A 15,138-nucleotide genomic window follows, 5' to 3' on the forward strand; every position below is an offset into this window, starting at 1 on the left:
CCCAAGTTTCCATTAGTGCATACCAGCCATACTCATTTGCTTCATATTCCCCATCTTTTAACTGTGGAGGGGAATAATGGAAGATGTTTCATCACCTTAGTGTCTAAACAAAGAGGTATCCATTAGTTCAATCCCAGCACTGTGAGTCCTGAAAGCATTTATTTCTTTGAATGGACTTGGATGTAGTTCGTTATGATGGAAAGGTACTCTGTACCTTCTTGGGCATTATTTTCTTCACATGGTCCCATATCTATTTCCTTTCTGGTGTCAGGATGCTATGACCACATGCTGAATGTGTGGTCCTCCCCACTAGAGTCAGCAAGTCCTAAACAAAATTTGGCTTGCTGGTGAAATAAACCACAATCCCTACCGGTAGTTTGGGCATAGCAACAAGCCAAACTTCATGACTGCTTGTTTGTGCAAGGAAAAGAGTAGTGAAGCAGCTGTGATCATGCGGTGAGTTCTTGTTCACAGTAAGCCATTAACCATGTAGTGTGCAACACTTGCCACCTCCTACCCCACCCTATTTCTCATGTATATTCATTTCCTTTGTCATAGCCAAGGAATTTCCACTTACTTAAAACTAGGATCCTCAAAATATGAAATGAGCCCCTGTGTGGAGCTGAACAGGTGTTTTTTTGTGGGGTGTGGAGTTACATCATGACTCAGTTCTTACTGATTACTTGAATGTGCAAGGAGGTAAAGCATAGAGCACTTCTTCCCAGTTTCCAGTCATAATATAGACAGCTCTGAGGCAACTCCTTAGTTTTATTGACAAATGATGCAGAGACAATATTGCCACCCCCCTTAAAATGCTCAGTTTTTGCAAATAATTTTTTTTAAAATCCCTCTTCTTGAAACCTGATCCAGAGTGATATTTTCCCCTTTCCTAGAGACCTGTGCCTGAAACAAAAATACAGTACACTCTGAACCCTTCTTGTCTGGTTATAGTTAATGTTTGGAGAGACTAACCATAGTCTCGAGCTATATATTGAGCCTCTTCCCTAAACTGTATTGTTTGTTATTCTTATCTCTACCTCTTGACCTGCCTTGCTAGTATCTGTTGGGTATTGGGGAAGTGGTGCTTTTTCCAGTACTACTTTAGCATCCTATACATATCACAGATATGCTGTCCGTGGTTATGCCACAATAGTAAAAACTTCAAGTTTTGCTCAGAGTAGACCTGTTGAAATTAAGGGACCTAATTTAGTAATGCTCATTAATTTCAATGGGTCTAACTCTGTGTGAAACTCAGTTGAATACCACTCATTGCTGTTATGTGGGTTTCCTCTTTTACTTTAGACATCATAAAACATCTTGTCAGGAGAGGAAATTTAAGCTTGAACAGTTCAAATAGTTGCAGTGCAAGCTGTTCTCTGTTTTAAATATTTGTTGAGGGCTTCTTCAGAAACAATAGCATACTGTATGCTTGCCAGTTCTGATATTTGCAGGCTTCATAAAACAAAAATGATTTGTTGGTTGCCTAACAATAAATTGGCAGTGTTGTTCAGTTTCTTTAAAAAACAAACAAACCACAGAAGAGGTCTTAGTTTTTATTGTAAATCACCTTGGAACTTTCTCAGTGGAAAGTGATGTATAATTCTAAAGTGTTGAGGTTATTGTGCTTGAGGTTTGGGGGGGCACATTTTTTAAAATAATAATGATAAAGTAATATAGGGAGATATGAGGTGGCTTTGCAGTATGATGTTGCACTGACTGGCAGACCCCAGACCTAATTCCAAATTTTGTTCAGTTCTCATTATTGGCCTTTAAGAGCCCCTCTGAAGTTCCATATCAGTCAGACACATGCGTTTTTATTTCATAAACACACCAGTTGCACAACTGGTTACTACAATGACTATGTCATTTCAGCTTTAGCTGGTTCACATGTTGAACAAAATTCCTTGCATGTATTTTACTGGTTTTCTGAGCTGCTCTTTCATCAGCTGTACATATCACACCATACTGTAAGATATGTGCATCTACCTCGAGGTGAAAAGATGCTCTCGGCAGGTGTGAGTTCCACATCATCCTCAGTGTATGTGTTTATGGAAAGGGGTACAGGGTGGCTCAGCAAACAGGTGTGGCAATGAAAGTGGGTCAGGCATTCTAGTATCTGGTAGTGAGTACTTGCCAGCCCCAGGTTGTATGATGTGGGAGGTTGCACAATAAAGGGCTTTGAACAATGAAACACCTTAGAATAAATATATGTTCTTGTTCTCCAAACCTTCTACTAGCTATCCTATATGGGAGGGGACAATAGTTCAGTGATACAGCAGGTGGCATGCATACATAAATGCCAGCTTCAGTTAAAAAATAAGCTTGAATGAAAGAACTTTACTAGAAAAGATCTCTGTCTGAGACCTCTCAAAGCTTTGCAAGTCAAAGTAGACAAGCAGGTGAACCAGTTTCAGTATGAGGCCGCTCTGTATATGTATAAGCTAGACTGAGTTATTTAAAAGCCAAGGAACAAACCCAGAATTAAAGGAGATAAATGCTTCTACTCTTTGGGCAGAATTAACATTCTGAATAGAAGTAGATATTATTGGATTATATTGATATTACTAGGGGCTTATGCCATAGTCAATAAATCTGGAGTAGTTTAAAATTTTAATCTTCCAGTTGTGCTAATTTAACCTTTTAAGAATTCCAGCCTCTCGCAGTGATAGCATGTGGCAGGCAAGCCCAGACAGACAGAAGGTGGAAGGCGTATGTGCCAGTTTATCCTTTTTGGCTCATAGTGAAGACTGAAACTTCTGTCAAGGGTCCAGATTGTTTGGATTCAGCTATGAGTCATGCAAGGTGCAAACTTTTGAGTGCCCTTAACGTTTACTGTATGTGGGTGGGCTAACTTCCCTTGTCCTGCCTCAAAACCTTCCTGTAATCTTTATGCAGACAAAATCTGCTTTGTGCCCAGCAGAACCTAACATGTGTGAGCATGCTCTTTGTTCTTGAAACAGAAAAGTAAATGTGGAGGCTGATTTTGAAGCCTCTAGGCCAGTTGTGTCCAGTGAGCTGTGAATTCCAAAGTATTCAAGAACAAACGTTGAACTATTTAAACAAATGTACCATGCTACTGAGAGGTATATTTGTCTTCTCACTGTGTAGGGTGTAGCTTTATCTTACTTGTCAAAAAGTTGTATTCTAAAAGATGTATTTAAAGCGGAGCCTCCTTAAGTAGCCCTTAAAACGATTTCCTAGTGCCATAAAAGTTTGAGAGACACTGTGACCTACCTACATTCTTTCTCTCCATCTCTGCCTTATGGGATTCTGTTGTAAATCCAGACTTCCTTCTTCTTTGTCCCTAGTCCTATTACTAATGTTTTGCAGTCATCAATTGCATGGGTGCTGCAGCCTCAGAAGGATCTGGGCATGCTTTTGAATCAGGCACCTGCAAGTTGACAGCTGAGTTCTTGAGATGTCTTATTTCCAGGTGGTGTCTGAATGCAGCACTTTTAATTGCTGTAGGGCTGCTAAGTTCTCTTGGCAGGGGAACTGACCCTTTCAGGAGCATCACAAATAATCTGCTTTTGTGCTTCTTTTCTATAGTGCATAATTACTTAGAAATTTAGTGAGATGTGAATATTCACCTGCCTTGATTTTGAAATACTTCATTTGAAAGCCGTTAGTCTTTTTCCTTTTGAAACATTCACAACTTTTTATTGGCCTGTTTAGTAACGATGCTGAGTTTCTTTCGACGAACGCTTGGGCGCAGGTCTATGCGCAAACATGCTGAGAAGGAACGGCTAAGAGAGGCCCAGCGAGCTGCAACTCACATCCCGGCTGCTGGAGATGAGAAATCCATAATTACATGCCGTGTCTCTTTGCTGGATGGAACTGATGTCAGTGTGGACTTGCCGGTATGATAATTACATTACTTTTTCAACATTGTCGACTCATGTTTGAGAGAATATTTGTGTTCTTCTTTATCTCAGAGTTGAATTAGATAATTGTGCTCATGTCATGGATTTCAGCCATAGTAGCCACAGTGAGCTGTGTATTACTATCCTCAAGGTTGGATTACTGTAATGTGCTGAACATGGAGATGCCCTTGAGTAGCAGTTAGTGCAACACGTGAAAGCTAGACTGCTGTATGGAAAGATATTAATAGTAGTTTGGGATTGCCAGTTTGCTAAATTCAAAGTGCTTATATTGCTATGTAAAGCCCTATACAACTTGGGATCTGGATACTTGAAGGAGCATCTTGTCCATATAAGGCCTGTGCCTTAAGATCTGTGGTAGAGGCCTTCCGGATGGTGGTTCAGCTATTGAAAGCTCATTATGTGGATATTTGTGTGAGCACCTTCTCAGTGGTGGGAAAGTAGGATTTGAATCAGCACTCTGGTCTACTTAAAAATTACTTTCAATGCTGAACTTGACTCCTTTCTGTGTAGCTCTCATGAGATGTTTAAACATAGGATTGATTCTAGAATGCCTCATTAAAAATCTAATCTGAATTATGAAGGCTTCATTATCGCCTTTGAAGGATAATAGTTGCACAATATGGGGAACAATGTTCTAAGCACTCTTGTTCAAAACCTCCCGGTTCTTCAGCTAGCTCAAGTCAGCCATTGGACTATGTGTGAGCTATGAAATCCAATATGAATTGACTTAGTTGGATGTGCCCTATTTAAATTATCAATATAAAATAGAAATTTGGTAGTTGCTGCCAACTTATTAAATATCATTTATTACTTGAAATTCATTAATAGTGACAATTTCAGGTGTTCCTAGAGATCCAAGCTCCTTAAATGTAACTCATTTAACTGAGAAAAGAACAATATATACATAATATAAAAGACATATTTTCTCCCTCCCCCTTTATATTCTTATTGCATGTATTTCAGCACATAGATATAGTTATATTGTGCTTATGCCCCATGTTGGGGCTTCCCATAGGCATCTGTTACAACAGAATACTGGGCTAGATAGGCCTTTGGTCTGATCCAGTAGGTATGTTCTTCTGTTCTTACAAAGGGAATGTAGCAAAAATGTCATGTCAACCAGGTGTGATCAATCTATAAAAACAAACAAGTTACCATTAGACATAAACACCAAGGGCTTTAACCTGTTCATAGCTTCATAACATGCTACATGCTATGATTACTTTGCATGATGAAAAACCTAGGTTAGATAATGAGTAAACTCTTTTGTGCTTTGCTGAACTTTAGGAGATTAGGAATGGAAGGAATCTCCATATTTTTTATCCTGTGTGTTGGGTAAAAATTATATTAAGCTGGTGTGTGTAGCTTGATCAGTAATATTCACTAGTGAAGAGTGATCAGAAAGCTGCCTCGGTTAAGTGGGCAGCCCACTCTCTTATGTGTTGGCTTAAGCAAATATTTCCTAGAGCAAATACTATGCTTCTCCAGTGTAATATTGCTAGGTCAGCTCAGCTTCCTGCCAGATGTTCCAGTTCCAAATCTTGCTGCCAAGAATGACAAATATAGGGTTATGTAACTATAAACTTATCCTCCCCTTTTCCATATACCAGTACAATGTTGGTATGACTTCATGGTTCACATCACAGCAGTTTACAAAATTAGACCAAGGAACCAATAAAAATAGACAAGGATATCTATCTATCTATCTATCTGGATCGTACACATGGATATATCATTCAACTCAAAGGTTTCCAGTGTAGAACATGGAAAACATTAAAACAATAAAAACCAGAAATTTAAAGGCTGGTCCCTGTACTTCAATCTCTTACATTTGTCAAAGTGCTTTTATATTGGTGTCCTTTGTACATAGTAAACAGTGAAATTGTGAAAATAACTGTGTCCCTTGAATGGAGCTATGCCATATTTTCCTTGTTAATTTCAGTTAGGCTGGATATCAAAGTTCATAGAGTGGAATGTCCAGGTTTTGGATTAAAAGAGAAATTGAGCACAAATTGAAATGTGTGAATTTCAACCTGCTAGTGTGTTGCACATTAACTACATAAAATGTATATACTGTTACAATTATATAAGTGCAATTATTTCTCTCTCTCTCTCTCTCTTTGAAGAAAAGTGTATAGATTGTGCATTACCATTTGCCTGTGTTGTAAGCTATAGAGCAGGCATGTCCAACTCCCAAGAGAATGCAATCTACTCCCAGTACAAAAAAGCTGGCAGTGATCTACCCATTGTCATTGCCAATAGTTGTTAAGCTTTTTGGGGGGTGAGAAGCCAAAGTTGTTGAGCTTTTTGGGGGGGACAATCCAAAGTTGTTGAGCTTTTTTGGTGGGAGGGGGTTCCATCACTAGAAAATGAAGCACTTGCATTTTCACGCAGTGCTACAGACAGCATTGCTTCCACTTTCAGCATCCTTTTACATTCACTGTGGTGGCGGCGGCTAAGCAAACAGCTAGCACCAGGGGCAGGAGGCGGAGTCATTACTAATGTGAGCCTATTGATCGCGATCGACCTGTTGGACATGCCTGCTATAGAGCAACCCAAGAGGGCTGCTTTGTATCAGTTGTGTCTACCTGCCTTTTTCAGAAACCTCAGGAGTTGTTAGCAATGATGTGGTGTGGCAATTTTTCCACTGCTTTGCTGTTCCATTGAAATTGTTCTGTTTATTATTATTTCACTGGTAACAATTAAATGTCAGTTCCATACAAAATATTAAGCAAGCTAGGCTGTTTCAACATTTTTAGCTTTGTTTACTAAATACACATAAAATAGAGTTGCCCATTTTCTAGGGCATCATAAAAATTTCCAATTCAGTTTTTATTGGTGGGGGGGGGGGAGTGAATCCCACATCACTGATTCTTAGTCGGCTAAAATATATTGTTGCCTCTGACTGATTGATAGCTCAGTATGGGACAATCCTGCTGTTCAAGAGAATTATGCGTGTTGTTTTGCCTCACATTGTGGAATGTATAGTTACCATTTTGACAGACAAAGGCTTGTGGGGTGGGGTTATATTGCAAAACTCGATTGCTGTATTTAAAAAGTTGAGGCACAATGCACACAAAAGATTACTTGCGTAAAATCTTACTGTGGTGAATGCAGAGATTGTGAATTATTCTTTTCTTTTTTTCAGTAAATGCAGCCCTGTTCTCCATGCCAATTACTTTAAACTTTCTGGCCACAAACATATTTCACTTTGCAATATTTTTGTGGGCTTTTTTTGTTTTTGTTTTTTTGTTTTTGCTGTTTAACCTCTGGGTGGCTGAGCATGGGAAAGAGCAGACCGGAGATTAAGGCGACCCTGGGTGGAAAATTCTGGTGGCTGCATTGTGGATGGATGCTTAGGGACATTCTTTCTTTCCTATAACTTGTTAACATCAGTACCTTTTTTTCTGCATGCAGCTAGACATTTTGAAGCATCTCAGAGCAATTTCACAATGCAATAAAACAAATTTTAAAATGCATCTATAAAAACAATTTCAAATCCAATACAGATACTGACTAACATAAAACTCTTCTCTCAGAGGGCTTGTTGAAAGTGGAAGATTTTAACAAACACCAGGCAGGCAGTAGAGGTTGTGCCTGATATGGCCTGATAAGACGGTACCTGCAGGAGGCCCTGTCCTGCGGAGCACAATGGTTGGTTGGATATATAAGGGAAAGAGATTATATTTTTGATACCCTGGTCCCCAGCTATATAGGGTTTTCTGCATCAGTACCAGCACCTTGAAACTAGCCCAATAGTTAATTGGCAGCTAGTGCAATTCTTCCTACAACTGAGTATGATGGAGATATTCTTCCCCAAGTAGCAGTCAAGCCACCACATTTTGCACTAGCTGCAACTTCCTAGTCAACTTCAAGGGCAGCACCACATAGAAGTAATCCAATCTGGAGTATACCCAGACATGAATGAGAGTGGGCAGGCTATCTTGGTCCAAAAGTAGCCACAGCTATATTACCAGCTGAAACACGCAAAAGGCCCTCCTAGCCACTGATGTCACCTGCATCTAGTGAGGTCTAGATCCAGGAGCACCACCAGACTACGAACTAATTCACCAAATAACTTGGCTTGGGAACCACTAATCCACACTGCCTCCATCTTGCCAGGATGTAGAGTTAAAATGATGACCCTCCTCCAGTCCTCCTCCATCCAGGCTCTGGCCCAGACCTTGTTTGGCCTGATTCACATGTTACAGAAAATAGAGCTGGGTATCATCAGCATACTGATCACACCTCACCCCAATTTCCAAATGACTACTCCTAATTTCAGACAATACTAATCATAGACAGGTTAAGATTCTGCTGTGGGTCATTGTGCAGTTAATGGTCCTGGTTATTATTTATCTTCATGAAATGTGTCGGGTCATGGAGAAGCTTGCTATAGTTGTGAGCTTTCAGTGTTTGGTAAACTGACGAGCCAAGAATCTCCCTGTAGTTATGATGTGTGTGAACATGGGTTCTTGATGCTTAAAGTTTTAGTAGTTTCTTTTCTGAATCTTAAAAAAAAATCCTCAAGTTTCTTGCAACAGAAACTGTTCTCCACTAATGAGTGAGTGATGCTTATGTAAATACTTTTACTCAGCAACTTGCAAGTTGCTTTATGATTCTACGTGAAAGGTGTACTTCTCTGGTTTTTAATTTGCATCTAACTTTGAGGAAAGGTGGAATGAAAACATTATTTGCACCTTATTGGTAGAGATCACTTGGCCAAATTCCTGAAACCTGTACTTTTGGAATAGGGTTCTTAGCCTTCCTGAAACAAGCTATTTGACTATTGTGGGCTTTCATGAATGCAATGTAAAGTTTTCTGTCAAACTTAGCATCTCAAGGATTGAGACACTAAGAACATTGTCAGAGCACTGAGAAACATAAATATTTTTTGTAACATTTTCAGATTTCCTCTTCAATTCCGTTTCAAATGAAGTGATTCTAAATGAAGTTATTGAGTGTTTGTGAGGTTATGTTAAACAATTTGTCACTGCAAATCATTCTGTTCTGTTCTGTTCTGTTTTTGCCTATGTATTCACATTATTTGTGACTGTAGAGGCCAGAAATGAAATCTACAATTCTGTGAAGTTCATAGGCTGAAGAAAGGGCCTCTGGACCTCCAGAATTACAGGTTGCATATTGGTCTAATGAGTTCTTATATGTTTAATGTGTTTATTTTTTCAGTAACTTTGGATTCAGTAATGGATATTAAAAGAAGTTAGGGCAGTGGGAGATTATAGATGAGGTAAAACAATTGGGAAATAACAGTTATAATGCAGTTCCATAAGGGTGCTGAGTTTCAGGGCTAGATCAGTAACTTCTGATTCGTTAAGGTCAGCAGTCTAGAGATAGTGATTGCTGAGATTGAGTTTAGGGGAGAAGAAAGATGCTCATGTAGTCCTGAACCTGACTGTCACAGTGCTGGGAAGGAGATGCTTTCCGCTCTACTATACTTTTGGGGAGAGTGGGGGTGGGGAAATTGAGTTTATAGGACCCACATATTCATGGTACACGTGTCTGAACCTTAATTCCATCCCTGGATAGTTTTAAGCTGTTAATTTTTTCTGCTGAACTGGGCAGGGGGTTATTAATCAGAATTGGAAGAAGCACTCCCCCCCTCCACTGATATGATTTAATTTTAATTGTGATTTGATGTAGTTATAGCAATTTTTGTGGTTTTAATATACAGTATCTGTGCACTGGGGTCTACACATGAAGGATGGCATAGAAATTAATCAAATAAATCTTGTGCTTCCTGGAGGGCAAGAAACATGCTCAGTCTTCTTCATGCTATTTTTGTGTATATGTGTGAGAGAGTATAAAGTGAATGTGCAGAAACCAGTGCCTTCTGTTTTGTTACCAAAATGATAGTCAAAGGCTATCAGGTTTGCTGTTAGAAGTAATAAAAGCAACTGCTCTCTAGAATTGGTGTCTAGATAGTGGCGCTGCATTTTGTTTTTACTGGAATTTCTGAGTGCATGCAGAATTGCCCTCAAAAATAAGGTTAATCAGCAACTAATCAGCCTCTTACTAACACAAGTTCCTCTTGTAATTTCAGAAAAAAGCCAAAGGACAGCAGCTGTTTGAGCAGATCATGTACCATCTGGACCTCATTGAAAATGACTATTTTGGATTACGATTCATGGATTCCGCACAAGTAGCAGTGAGTGGAATAGTTCCCCCCCCCCTTACTGTAGTAAAGTTAATTAAATTATACTAGACCAAACACAAAATTTGTGCAAGTGTTAAATTGTTCTTGGTACAACAAAATTTATAGATGAGTTTAAGAAATTGTCCTGAACTTCAGTATAAAATCAGTTCTCCTTTTTCATGTCTTCTGTCCTGGTTTCGTTAGATAAAAAATATGAATAAAATAATAGAAGTTCATGACTTCTGTTTCTTTCATAGTATGAAAAGTATTACAGTGGTACCTCGACTTACGAACGACTCGACAACCGAATTTTTCGACTTACGAATGGGGGTAATGGCCGCACGCTTACGAATGTCTCAACATCCGAAAAAACCCGTGGCGGTTTTAGATAGGGATTTTTCGACTTACGAATTTTTCCGTTTTCAATGCATTCCTATGGGAAATCGCGTTTCCAATGGCGTTTTTCGACTTACGAATTTTTCGATTTAAGAAGGTGCCTTCGGAACGGATTAAATTCGTAAAGTCGATGCACCACTGTATTTTTTTTTTGGTGCCTTGGAGTCTTTGTTGCATGTAATTCATGTTACACACATATTTATTGGATCATAGTTTAAAGGTCCTGACCGCTTTGGACAGAACCATTAGACAGGAGGGTCAGAGGGGGTAAAATCCCCTTGGGCTTTCTGTGGAGGTGTGTGTATGACCTCTCAGTGCCCCAGACCTGACCCATAAAATCTTAATGCAGCATCATAGAAACTTTAAGGCAGGGGTGGGGAAACTCTGCCCCTCCAGGCCATGCTTTTAAAACCACACTTATCTGCAGGTCAACTGACATCACTCTGATGGGGGAGAAGTAAGTTGATTGGGGGGTTGGGTTTAATTTTGGTGTTGCCTTCAAAGCTCAGTGTCACCTACCACCACTATGATTTGGCCTTCCAGGGGTGGGGAGATAAGGATCTGGTCCACCAGGCAGAAAAGGATCCCCACCTCTGTTTTAAGGTCAGCTGAGAAAAAACTGTCATTCCAAATGAACAGCAGATATGACTTCCGTGCAGTTGCAGTTCTGTGTGTTCTGAGAATGCAGGGCTCTAATAGCCCCATCTGCCAAGATTGTTAGAATTTTTTATTTTTATTTTTGGTGTTTTGGTCAGGCACAAGACTTCTGTTTTTCTAGGGTGTGTTGCTGTACTGTTTCTACCCAGTATTAAATTCATGATTCAGTCAAAAGGCATATGCACTAAGCACACACAATTTAGTCATGATCTTGGTTAATTAAGTGTGTCTGTATATATTACATAGAATTTTACAACTGAGGTTATTTTGGTTGTTCTTCATTGCATTTCCACCACCTCACATGCCAGTGTAATGAAAAACTCTTCTGACCTAAATAATATTTTCTTGTGACTTGTTCTTATAGCCCAGGGTTCTATGAGCCTCACTTGATACTGTATGATTTACTTGCTTTAGGCAATTTATATTTGTTTGCATTCAACTGAAGTCATTGTGCACTTGGAAGAGTGCATTGCATGGTCTAATGCAATTGCTTCAGCTTTCTGTTTATTGTGATGCAGTGCTAATGTTTGCCAGGTATATAAAAATGCTGTTAAAGACCATGTCTTTTTTATTTTAATGAGATCTTCCTTTTATACAAATAGTTGAATCTTGAATGATGTTGATGTAGTACAGGTTAATTCTGTGAGTATAATTTGGGAGTTGCCTTTACAATTCAAGAGACCTTTATGTTCCATTGTCTCTGTTGCTTCCCCCTCCCATTGTATTTTTGGTTAACATTGAGTTAGAAGGGACCCTAAACAACACCAATGCAAATAATTCACCTTAGTGCTATGTATTCAACCTTAAACCTACTGCCCAAAATAATCCCAGGAGGAAAAAGGCTTTTGCATGTATTCATTTTGAATTGCAGCAGGAGGTTCATGGCTTGCAGGGATGGCTAGCAGCCCAATAGTAGGGAGATCTGTGAGTAGCTTGGCTCAGGCCAAAAAAGTTGCAGGACACTTTCTCAGATCGTAAAATTTTCAGTTGGGAGTATCCTCTGGCTTAATCTTTTGACCCATTCCTCTTTCCGTAACCTTGCCTTTTTTCATGAGGTGTGTATTTCTGCAGGATTAGAGTTCATGCCTGACCCTGCTGAATTTGACAGCTGCGGTAGGAAAAGTAATATATTCCATGCATTGTGTTGCAGTTAACGTGGAGTAAAGTATAGTTACCAAGTGCAACTGCAACATGAGATCAGGTCTCAGTGTCTCCCAGGCTTTGTTCTGTAAAAGTAGTTCCCTCCCCCTCTTCTGTGTGCCAGTCAAGCTGAACTCTTGGAGATGGCGCTGGTGTTAGGAACTGAGTTGAACTAAGTGGTGTCGGTGCCTGTCTCTGGTCTGTTAACTGCCTTTCTGTGGAATGTGGAGGAGGTGAAAGAAAACAGATTGGAGATGAAGCAAATTATACTTTGCCCTACAGTCTGGGAACGTATTTCTTTTCTTTCTTTTCCTCCCCCCCCCTTTCCTTTATTTTCCTTCCCTTCCCTTCCCTTCCCTTCCCTTCCCTTCCCTTCCCTTCCCTCCCTCCCTCCCTGTCCCTGTTGTTTGTGTATACGGCACCGTAGCACTTGTAATACTCTACTTGGGTGGATTTGTTTTCTTACAAAAGGAAACTTATGTTGGATGGGTGCAGACAACCGATAGAAAACTATCCAAAGAAGGCGTTTTTATGGTATAAAGGTAAAGGGACCCCTGACCATTAGGTCCAGTTGTGACCAACTCTGGGGTCGCAACGCTCATCTCGCATTATTGGCTGAGGGAGCCGGCGTCCGGGTCATGTGGCCAGCATGACTAAGCCGCTTCTGGCGAACCAGAGCAGCGCACGGAAACGCCGTTTACCTTCCCGCTGTAGCGGTACCTATTTATCTACTTGCACTTTGACATGCTTTCGAACGGCTAGGTTGGCAGGAGCAGGGACCAAGCAACGGGAGCTCACCTCGTCACAGGGATTTGAACAGCCGACCTTCTGATCGGCAAGCCCTAGGCTCTGTGGTTTAACCCACAGCGCCACGCATGTCCCGCTGTTTATGGTATAACTTCCTATAATTGATTGCATTGAATGAAATAATCTTACTTTGTTCCAAAGCAGTAGGACAGTTCCATGAAAATATCAACCTACAGGCCCTATCTTTTATCTTTAGTTAGCATGTTATGTATCTTTTTAAAGATAGTTTTCCAAAGTTTTATTATCTGGCAACAGTTCTACACATGAGTGAAACATCCAGAAGTAGGGCATGCAGAATGATTCAGAAATTCTCTTATTTATTTTTACTAATCTTTAGCTAAAAATTGTTAATTCATTTAACAACCCATTATTTTATTGGTAGTTTTGCTTTTTTTTTTGATACCTGAGAAGAAATGGTATGTTAGGAATACATATTAGTGAGGTCTTGTTTTATAGGTTGTGTGTGTGTGTGTGTGTGTGTGTGTGTGTGTGTGTGAGAGAGAGAGAGAGAGAGAGAGAGAGAGAGAGAGAGAGAGAGAGAGAGAGAGAGACTTGTCACATGCAATGTTGGTCACATTAAGCTGGTCACAGAAAAAAACGTTTTCCCCACAGGGATAAATAAACAGTATGATAATGCCCATGAAACATTAGCTGTTTATGTATGTTGCTGCAGATGGGCAAAATTGATCCACACTTTAAGAGAATGCAGTTATTTAAGTTACAGCTATATTCTTGAAGTTGCAAAACTCTTGTGTTGGCCAATACTTTAAAACACAGTTCTAAAAAGGCAAACATGTTAACTATTTGGCATGCTTCTTGGTGGTTGTTTTTTGTAGGGAAGATCAATCCAGTTAAACCACAAATTGGAGTTCAAATAATATTAGTTAACACGCCGAAGAATTGATGCTTTTGAATTATGGTGCTGGAGGAGACTCTTGAGAGTCCCATGGACTGCAAGAAGATCAAACCTATCCATTCTTAAGGAAATCAGTCCTGAGTGCTCACTGGAAGGACAGATCGTGAAGCTGAGGCTCCAATACTTTGGCCACCTCATGAGAAGAGAAGAATCCTTGGAAAAGACCCTGATGTTGGGAAAGATTGAGGGCACTAGGAGAAGGGGACGACAGAGGACGAGATGGTTGTACAGTGTTCTCGAAGCTACGAACATGAGTTTGACCAAACTGTGGGAGGCAGTGCAAGACAGGAGTGCCTGGCGTGCTATGGTCCATGGGGTCACGAAGAGTTGGACACGACTAAATGACTAAACAACAACAACAACACACAAATTATTATGTAAACAAGCTTACAAATATAATGGTGGTAATTATGGAATTATCTAACAACAACAAGAACAACAACTCATCGACCTGGAAGGGTGGCCCATCTAAGAGAAGGAAATCTCTGGTCCTAAACCTCCGCTGCCTTTCAGCTTGTATCTGGTGACAAACCATAGCCTGACCTTCCCAAATTGCAAAATCATGTGTTCTGAACCACTAGACAGAAGGTGGGAAGGTGACATGTCTCAGCGCTTCCGAATCAGACAAAGTGAGCTTATCAGGGAGAAAGCAAGGCTAGAACTCCTTCTTCCCAACACCTCATTTTGTAGATGCATAGGGCTTCCAGGCTGCCATTTAATTATGATTCCACTACTGCTACTCCGTTGGTATAGTTCAGGAACAGTTGAATCATGTGGTCTTTGTTGGTTTAGATGAGTTTTGTCAAGTTCCCCAAATACTTAGTATTTGATGGTGTAAGATGGGTGTGTATGTTGTTTCATACTGTTTGTAATGTATTTTAAATTGCAATCCTGGGGCTTTGGTATATTATCATCATCATCAACAACAACAACAACAACATTTGCTGCAGGTGGGATTAGAGTTGCTATAGCTGCTGTCATTGTGAACATCCTGTGTTTAGAGGTGAGCCCATATGTATCACAGGGCTGCATGTGCCATTTTGGGTCAATCTCAGTCTGGGGGAGTGAGGATTAGGTGGTGTCAAGTTGCGCTAGCATCAAGTCTGACAACCATCTCCATTATAAGATGCCTGTCGGCACACTTTTGACTACAGCATGGGGTGGGGAGCCACGTAATGTATTCT

At 40.1% G+C, this 15,138-nt stretch overlaps 1 protein-coding gene across 2 annotated transcripts in view; it reads left to right on the plus strand.

Moving 5' to 3' along the window:
• The first annotated feature begins 399 nt into the window (after positions 1–399).
• The window catches only part of EPB41L5 (erythrocyte membrane protein band 4.1 like 5), a 35,021-nt gene continuing 20,282 nt past the window's right edge, over positions 400–15,138 (plus strand). For both annotated transcript variants that reach the window (XM_035128667.2, XM_035128676.2), the window contains exons 1-3: positions 400–2,802; positions 3,676–3,860; positions 9,946–10,050. In XM_035128667.2, coding sequence (XP_034984558.1) covers positions 2,796–2,802; positions 3,676–3,860; positions 9,946–10,050 — 297 coding nt within the window. In that variant the 5' untranslated portion in view covers positions 400–2,795. The remainder of the gene's footprint in view (positions 2,803–3,675; positions 3,861–9,945; positions 10,051–15,138) is intronic.

This window comes from Zootoca vivipara, chromosome 1, assembly GCF_963506605.1.
Source record: "Zootoca vivipara chromosome 1, rZooViv1.1, whole genome shotgun sequence".
NCBI classification, from domain to species: Eukaryota; Metazoa; Chordata; class Lepidosauria; order Squamata; family Lacertidae; genus Zootoca; species Zootoca vivipara.